Source organism: Diuraphis noxia, unplaced genomic scaffold (assembly GCF_037042655.1).
Source record: "Diuraphis noxia isolate RWA-SAM2 unplaced genomic scaffold, SU_Dnox_SAM2 contig0003, whole genome shotgun sequence".
Classification (NCBI taxonomy): domain Eukaryota; kingdom Metazoa; phylum Arthropoda; class Insecta; order Hemiptera; family Aphididae; genus Diuraphis; species Diuraphis noxia.
In genome coordinates, this window is record NW_028301713.1 from 77547074 (window position 1) to 77556867 (window position 9794).

Genomic DNA, 9794 nt, shown 5'->3' on the forward strand with positions numbered 1-9794 from the left:
ATCAAAAATCATAAATCAGTTAGTTTAATACATCAGGTGACCTATTAAACTTACCACACCAATTTTTTACATCAAATTTTATGTTTTATTATCATTATACTTAAGTACATTTTTAGTATTTTTTACAACTAAAAATGAAAATTGTTTTCTGTAAATTACAATAACCTTAAAGATGTATCATAATTTTTATGAAACAGCTATCTTTATTTACAGTTTATTGATAATATATAATTATTAATAATCCTAAGTCAAATATTTTATTAATTATGATGTTAATATAAAAATATTAAACCTATATTATTATTTCATAATTGATTAAATGATTCAATGTTGAAGGCTAAGCCTTTTGTAACCTAAAATTTATTTCTATTTAAATTAAATCAATTTTACAAGACTGAAATAAAAAAGTAGATATCCACAAAGTCTTACTGCAGTATTTCTTGTAAATAATAGATTAATAGTTTAATATTGATATCAAAGTATAAAAACTATAGTGTTACAAAATATAGAATTAAAAATATATATTGCAATTAAACCAAGCTATATATTTGGAATTGTTGATAGTTTGAAAAACTAAACCCTCTTTCAAATACAAAATCCAATTTTAATCGATTTAAGTGTATTGGTATTATATTTTCAGAACCTGTGCCTGTAGTTTAGAATTGTCGCCAAAAAACAGCTAAGTACTAACTTAACTATCTTATCATTATTTCTAATTACTAATACATATAATAATTGGTACAGAACGTATTACTGTGACCTATAGCTTCATTTATTTCTTACTTTCCAATTCTGCTGGCTACGACTATATAAAGACCTCAAATACCTGTAAAATATTAATACAAATATAGCCAACCAACATAGTGATGATATACTGTTATCGGAGTGTTATGTAGTCTGTGATTAAATTGAGAGGGGGCAGAATTTCTCAAGTTTTATTTATTTTTTCTTGGATGGGAGAAAGGTGCAAAAAACTGGTGTCACGTCAAAATATCGCGACGTTTTTGTTGCAAAAATGTCGCAGGTAGTAATTACTAATTATGGCCGAAGTCGCCAATGTGGCTCGTAGTTCCGGTTTTCGTTCAGTCGTAGATAAGGTTAGATTAGATTAAATACCTACGAAAATAAACTTCAGTATACATATTATATAGTGTGTAATGGTTATCGATAACGAAAAACGATTAACGAACACTTCGTTCTTGACATTGCGATATTTTTGTATTCGCGGCTTTTTTGTGTTTACGACATTTTAACCGCGACATTATGACGTGTATTCCAAAAAACTAGTGCCCAAAATATTTTTATTAAAATGCGAAGTGGATTTAAATTTATATTGTTGCTATAGCTGCCTAATGTATTTTACATTTTGTAATATCAAAAATATTTTTCTTATTCACGATTTAGATCAGGTACCCAAACATTACTATCTTTTATTAGGTATATTTTGTTTATATTATATCACACTTATTATTCGCCTAGTTTAGTACTAGCCTAGCCTAGCATAGATGAGTACAATAAACTTGTAATATCAAATATCCGTGGACTAATTCTGATTATTGACATAAGTATGTGTCTCGTGTCTGGAACATTTAGGTATTATTGCATTCAAAATAGGAATAATAAATAATATAAAAAAATGACATTTATAAATAACTGAATGTTGGAAAGTTTTAAAAAATCCGATGAATTAAAAATATAAATCAATATTTATTTACATGTTACATAATACATAGTAACTCCGGGGGTCGGAGTGGCGCATTGGTCACGCAGTTGACTTCGACTTACATACTACATAGTCATCGGTTCGATTCCGAGCAAAATGCAAAAAAAGATTGTGTGGTTCTACGTGATCACCAAATCCCCACGCTGTCGTCCGACTGTGTCATCTGATTTCCAACTAGGTCCCTCTCCGCTGGGTGAGAAGGCCGCACATGTCTCCTCTTGGAAGAGAGGGGTAGTATCATGTATATAGTGATATATACATACATAATTGGATCACATCCACATGATCTCCATACTACCCACTTGTGATAAGCATCATTGACGAAGACCTAGAGGTCGTTTCAATGAACAAATACAAAAAAAAAAAAATGTTACATCGTAAAATATGTTATATTTGAAATATAATAATGCTAAAATGTTATAACACTTATAACTAAGCTAATTTTAATAATAAGGGGTATGGATGTTCCCAGGGAGGCAAGACGGGGCATTTGCCTCCCCCCTTGGAATAATGTTATTTCCACAGCAATTGGTGAATGGCAATTGGACTACAATAAACAATGCGTTACAACCTTAGATCCGAGTCTTTTTTATGCATGAGAAAAATTAGAATGCATCAGGTTGACTGTGATCAAAAGTAGATTCAGTGATCTGTATTTAAGAGGACTTTACACCTGCATGTGTCGTCTCCGTCTTACAAGTGCGTAACATCAAATTTTATGCTCAGCAGATCACGTTTAGCTCCGTGAGTTTAAAATTTAAAGTGAATTGACCACTTATAAAAATTAAAGGTAAAATTATTATCGAGGGCTCAAAGCGAGTGATGAGTATTTTAAAATGTTAAATTGTTGCTATATCTTAAAATATGCTGTTACGCACTTGTAAGACGGAGACAACACATGCGGGTATAAAGTCCTCGGTCAAACTTTGATTCTATAGTTTGTTTTTATTGTGATTTCCATAAACTCCAGTGCGCCACTGCCCAACCGGCGAGCCGCGTATTGTACTTATTATTGATATACATATTGCGACCTAGCTGATACGATTTTAACATGAAATATTTATTTATTCTCGGTTCTTTCCCGAGCGAAACAGTTTTTGCAATGTTACGCACTTGTAAGACAGAGACAACACATGCGGGTGTAGCGTCCTCTTAATATAGTTTAATTTTAATTAAGTATCTATTAAAGAAGATCGCTGAATAATTAACTAAAGAAACACATAGTATATAATTAATTAAGTTAAAGTTAAAAGTAGAATTATTTTGTTTTTAATGAAAAAGTAAGAACCAAGTATTTATTTAAATAAAGTTTTTGCCATTATTAAAATGCTAATCGCAAAAGTAATTTAAGTATGATCGTAGTTTTAAAAGTATCATTTTATTGATTTACTAGTTTTATTATTTTTAGCGACATCTATGAAAAACAATATTTCTGAATATTTAGAAATAGAATTAAATAAAATTAATAAAATATTTTGTTCTTATAATTACTTATAAATCACTTATGCTGAACAATGACCAAATATGATTTCAAGCAGACAATGTAGGACAGTAAACTTCAAGGATATCAACAATTGTATTGTATATTTTATTATTTCAATAAATACTTTATATTTACATTTATCAATAGTTAAAAATGTGTATATAATAGATAATGTAAATGTAATTTTACTAATAAAACATTCAAAACAATAATTATTTTAAACAACAAATTTAACAATCCTTTGAGATCATTATATATCTATAGGTATTAAATACATGGAATAACTCTTTACAAGGCATATAATATGTAATTTATGCGGAAGGCATAAATTAAAAGAATACAAAATATTATATTATTATTACAACTAAGATTTAATTAGATTAATTATTGGTGTGAATAAAAATAAAAACAATAAATAGGTATATTCACAATGTTCCACACGGTTATATCTTAAAAAGTGTAAGAGTAAATAATATTATATAGATTATTTTATTCCCATTCTTGTTTTATATTTTCGAAATCGGCATCTTCTATGAAAGGCTTATCGATAAGACTAAAATGATAATAATTCAATCATATAATGTTTATTTAAGAATAATTCAATTTGTTTATGGTAATAGAAATATAATATATTATGTACCTTATCATAATTTCGCCACAGAAAAAACATTCCGCTGCTAATAATTTATCTAAGGATTCTTTGATTTTATCGCGACGATTTATTACTTCCAATGACTGTGATATGTCTTTGTTGTTTTGATACAAAGTGCTGAGCTGATTCTAAAAAATAATGTTTTACTTAATTTAAAAACAAAAACAACTATTTCACAGCTACATACCTGTAATTCCTTAACAGTGTTTATTATACTAGGATTAACAAATGGTTGCATTTCTTTGATCAGACAGTCTGCGTGAAAACAATGTGAACAAGGGAACGTATAGAATGCTTTGGTCACTAATTGTTCTTGACAACTGCTACACTCATTTGATGGTTGGATTAACATGTATCCATTTCTAAATGACAAAATTTCAGATTTAATTACTTCAGCTGATTTAGTAGCATCTTCCATTTCTTCCTTGAGATTTTGTATATCCTTATTGTATTCCTAACAAAAATAATGCAAATGCAATTATGTGTATAAAGAACCCAATACAAACTTCATTAATAATCATATTATCTCACTTCAAGAGACGAACACACAGCATCTTTAAAATGATCAATTGTTACAAAATCTGGGAAAAACGGTAAGATATCTTCAATTTTTATAAACTTGCATTCTTCCAAGAAACGCATAGCTTGTTCTATGTCATTATTTTGTTTCACTACATATTGTGCTAGGGTAAAAATAATAGACCATAATATTATTATTATACCTAAAATAAGTATATTTAACTGTAACTCACCGATTTTTAGCCAAAGTTTTTTTGATAAGTCCATGTTGTTATTAGGCAACGAAGCTGTGGTTTTAGCCAAGTCAACACTGATTGTCAATGCTAAATCCACTGCAGCTTCCCATAGACCCAGGACAATGGACAATTGTACGCATGCTTCTCCTAATTGGTGTTCACGACACAACCGCAGAGCGAATTCCGGGTTGTAGCTCACAGCCGTTATTTCTCGACCTTGTAGCTTTAAGTAATTCATAAGTTTGTCTCTATTGTGCTTGATGTAGAGTGATATCAAATAGTTGTGTACAGATTCCACGTGACAGTTCAAGCAATGTATACTGTACTCCAAGTATCTGATAATTTCTAAAGCCTGTATATAATTTATGTACAGTATAATTATAAGTACTAATTTCTATGCAAATAAGCTCAATATTTGATATCATGCTCACTAGTCTTTCACTTGGATTTGGAATTATCAATGTATTGATGACCTTTAAAGGGTCTAATTTTTGTCCTTGTTTTATCAAAATAGATACAGTTTGTGCCGGGGCTTTTTCAACAAGGTCAGAAGAAAACGTATAAAACAATTCACTGAATGGATGATTGTCCAATAATGTTAACGCTACAAGCGTATAATCATAATATTAATATTACTAACTATAAATTCTAGAAAAATCCAATTTTTCTTACCCTCTGCAATTTTTTCTTCATTTAAATAATGCTGAATAACACGCTTATAATCTTGATTTTCAAGTGCCAACCAAATCATAAAGTTCACATCCCCATGGCTAGCTAATATATCATATATGCTTTCCCAATTTTTACGTATACAATCCTAAAAATAATAAAAAAGTAATAATGTTATAAATATTAAAAACATAAACATAGTGGACACACATAAGACTCATAATATACAACTCAGTTGCTTATTTGAGAATATATTATCCAGAACGGTCTGGACTGCATGTTCATTTTAAATGATTCAATTTCATATTTTAGTATTAACTACCACCTCACAATATACTCTCATATACATTATTTACTTATAACAATGTGATGATGTAAATAAAATGTGGCCAAAAGAGGATCAGGTCATGGTTAAACTTGGCAAGGATTTAGATTACTGCATACATCCCTTTAAAAAGTTGACACAGCTGTGTCAAAATTGAGGCTTTCGGCTTGCCACTAGTCTGGAGTTCTAGACGTATTTAAAATTTAAATACATAAAAAACATTTATTAAAGCCTTATCACTCCGATCATAAGGTTCAAATAAATTATGTCCCAGCCCTCTAAAATTTCCGCGAAAAAAAATGGCAGAAAGTTTAGATGTTTTTGGTAAAATTTCAAAATAAAATAATAATAATAAAATAAACTAATACTAACAAATTAGCTTTTAAAATTATCATTTTAAACAGAGCTATTTGCATTGTAGTGATTGGTTCCAATTCATGCTTTATATGTACAACAATCAAAATTTGTTAATAATATGCAAAAGTAAAATACCAGATGTTGTACTGTTACCAAAGACAGTCGTAAGTAATGTCCACTACATATAATAATTTATAAATAGATATTTACTTGAATGATGGATCTAGATAAAAATTGCTGAAATGATTCTTGCAGCATAGTATATTCTTGTGATTTTTCTTGTTTATAGTTTCTAAGTATAGCTAATTCATTAGCAAACAACTCAATCAACCACAAAGTAATCATTGTGATTTTAGTATAATCCTGTGACTTTAAACTATCTAATTTCTGTAAAAATAATCTTATAGTGATCATATAAATTTATAAATTTATAAATATAACTAAATACTATACTTTCATAAGGAATAGTTTAATTGGTTTTTTTTCATTTAAATGTAAAAATTTTAACACTAATTCTTCAAATGATATATTTAAATTGGCATATATCAGTGCACTATTTTCGTACCTACAAAACAAATGGTGTAATAATAATGACTAACTATGTTTGCGTTAGAATAATATATGTTTGTCATATTCAAATAAGTAGGTAAAAAAAATTAATTACTGTTTTGAATTAAAAAAATGTTCTGCTTGTCTAACTAACACTTGATTCATCCTGTAAGGATTGTTAATGCATATTTCTTTTGCTTCTTCAAACATTCCTTTATCCAGATACACCTAATCAAAAATACTGAAGTTAATATTTTTAAAATCCAGAAAAGAAAATTTAATTGTTTAAGATCTCAATCATACTTTCCACACATGGCGATCTTCTTTAACCATTTTATATCTAAAAACAGCACGCTCTGCATACAACCAAATTGTTCCAGTCATCAGATCTTTAGTTATATTTAACAGTCTACCATGGCTCTAAAGGGCATATTTAATTGTATCAACAAATAAAAATAAAAAATATCTAACCATTTACATCAGAACAATAATCTTCATCCATCACTTGAGATGCATTACGATCTGCAGGAGCTATTAAAGAAACAGCAATAACTCTTTCTGGAAACAACAACAATACATGATAACGCGTAAATGTCATTGATATTGGTACACTGAAATCATCATCATCTCTTCCGTACAGACGACTATATTCAATGAGTTCATGAGAGCTAAATACTGTTTTATCATCTTTGTTTATATCTACCTGTAATAAATGTTTTATGAGAAATTAAAACTCAGTGTATTTATCAAGCGAAAATAGAAGTATACCTCAGCAACAAATACTCCTAACTCGGTAAGAAATCCAAAATATTTTGGAACCGTAAAATCATTGTCTAAGAAATAAAAATGTAATTTGCTATGTTTCACTACAGTCGGGACTTCGTAAAAGCGTTCTATAAAAAAAAAATTATTATTAGAAAATACTCATAATTTTCTTAATTTCAAATTGAACTTAGTACACTAAATATAAGTACCACTTGAATAATCAATTGTACATAGTGGATTACTATGTTTTGCTATTTTCTTATAGTCATATTGACTAACAAAGGAAAACTGAATACAATAGGAGTATTCATAAATAAATTGTATTTAATTGAGCCAATCTTTTTTATTATGTAGGTATAATATACTAGCCTGGAATAGTCAAATAATTGTTGAATATTTGTTGTAACATCGGTCTTTCATCTTTATTAAATATGAAATCAACAAATTGATACAATTTTGTAGGTGTAATTGCTAATATATAAAATAAATTCGATTTTCCAACTCTGTGATATTGGAGGCCAATTATAGGAATAGGATGTCCTTTACTTATATCAAACACCTATAATATGCATTTTATAAAAATTTTAATTGAGTTTTTAAAATTATGGCAGTATTACAAACCTCTTTCCAATATTGAACTACACTGCCTTGAAAAAATCTATCAAACTCTGTTCCTAGTTGTGTTTCGATTATTGTACCAGATGAATTTCCAAGCAATATGGGCCCAGTTGTGCTGGACGTAGATTTCACCTTACGATCATAGTTCCATGCTACAGATGTTATTTCTGACCCCTGGTATTTGCCTACCTATAATAATTAAATTACAGTTCAATACCCAAAACAAATGACAAAAAATATGGCAATTCTATATCAATTCAATTTTTTTTTCACTTACAGGTTTGAGTTTGGACAGTTGTTTAGTTGCATAAAAAAGCTGAGAACTAGTTATGTTACCACATGAAATAAGTAAATGTTCTCCGAAGGGATCCAAGAATAATTGCTTCACTTTTAAAGATGAAGTTTTCAATGTATCAATTTCTAAAAGAAAATAAGACAATTTAGTTTTGCAATTATTACAAAACAATAAGTTGTAAGAGTGCACATTTATCACCGGATTCAATACTAGGAGTATTGTGCTTAATCACATTTACTTCAATCCTTCTCACCTTCAATATTATCCTGTTTTAAGTTTATTCGCAGCAACACATTATTGACCATGACTAATACCACATATTCATTGTTTACCAGTAATTGAGTAATCTTATCACTTGGAGAGAAGTTGACTTTCTTCTTGGTCAATATGGGTATTCCTCCGAGGTCGGCATCTCTATCAAAACTTTCATCAAGCTATAATATTGGAAAACAATCAATGTTGTGTTCAAATAGTTTATTGCTGAATTGGTTGAAAATTAACTAAAAATATGTCAATGCACCATTAGTTTTCTCTCTCTGACCTATGTGCAACAATTCATTGATGTTTAGCAGAACTTTTTTTAAGAAGTTACTTTTAGTATTAGATAAAATTCACCTCATTCGAATTTTAAGCTTAAAACATTCTAAGAGAACTGTGTTCCTATGTTGGATTTTTAAAATTTTTTTTAAATTTATAAGCATTTTTAAACTAATAATTTACATACTCATAGTATATAAAAATTTAAATTTAATAAATTAGTCAATGTAAGGTCAGGTCTCTTAAGGTATAATTTTATAATGGGTGAATTTACTCTAGTTTTAAAAGTAACTACACAAAGTCGATTCTTCTAAACATAAACGAGTTATGTTGTGGGGTCAAAAACAGAAAATAAATCGTCAGCTAATATCCTTTTAAATTAATAGACCAAATCATGTTTAACGGACAATAGCTCAGTAGTTACTACAGACTTAATAAATGTTTAGTGTTCATGTTATTCGGATAGCAAAAGGAGGTTTAACAAGCAGAAATTGTTTACCAATTGCTTGGACGTTGGTGCAATTTTAAATGTGCTTTCATCTCCCTGTTCAAACTGGTCCAGTATTGAAATCATCGTGTAAGTAAGTAAAAATCAAATCATAGGGTGCCAAATTACGTTATGTCCACCTGTATAAAATTATATTCGTTTTAAACTTTTCAAGCAAATATCGCTGTTCTTTTTAAATTTAAATTTGTTATAAAACAATTAACGAATTACTCGATATTAGAAATAATTATTAAAAGAACTGACCCAATTTGTGATCTACATTAGAAGCTAGTAGCTACTAAACTTAAAAAGTAGTAACTTGCTAACGACTAACGCCTAACCATTAACGTAATAACGTGAGACGAGACGGGTTGAACTGTTGAACAATTTCAACAATTGAAGAATTGAACGAGTAATCATTTATCACTAGTAATCTATGCAAAAGTTGTGGTCTGTGGTCACTGATAAGCTACTCGTTTCCAGTCCATGCTAAGAACCATATTCAGAATTATCACTAAACAGGATTTATCATTTATTATTATTCTGTTATCGGACGACCGTTATTATCAATGTGTAAAT

At 29.0% G+C, this 9794-nt stretch overlaps 1 protein-coding gene across 1 annotated transcript; it reads right to left on the reverse strand.

The window, feature by feature from the left end:
* Positions 1-3290: 3290 nt before the first annotated feature.
* Positions 3291-9634, reverse strand: dor (vacuolar protein sorting-associated protein 18 dor). The gene is made up of 19 exons (XM_015519597.2): positions 9480-9634; positions 9228-9355; positions 8445-8625; positions 8174-8316; positions 7900-8085; positions 7648-7837; positions 7282-7406; positions 6992-7216; positions 6817-6933; positions 6629-6741; positions 6418-6529; positions 6175-6351; positions 5286-5430; positions 5045-5217; positions 4611-4965; positions 4390-4541; positions 4046-4312; positions 3847-3986; positions 3291-3759 (listed from the first exon to the last, which is right to left on the reverse strand). The coding sequence occupies exons 2-19, from the start codon at positions 9300-9302 to the stop codon at positions 3696-3698; spliced, it is 2940 nt and encodes a 979-aa protein (XP_015375083.2). The 5' UTR covers positions 9303-9355; positions 9480-9634; the 3' UTR covers positions 3291-3695.
* Positions 9635-9794: the final 160 nt, after the last annotated feature.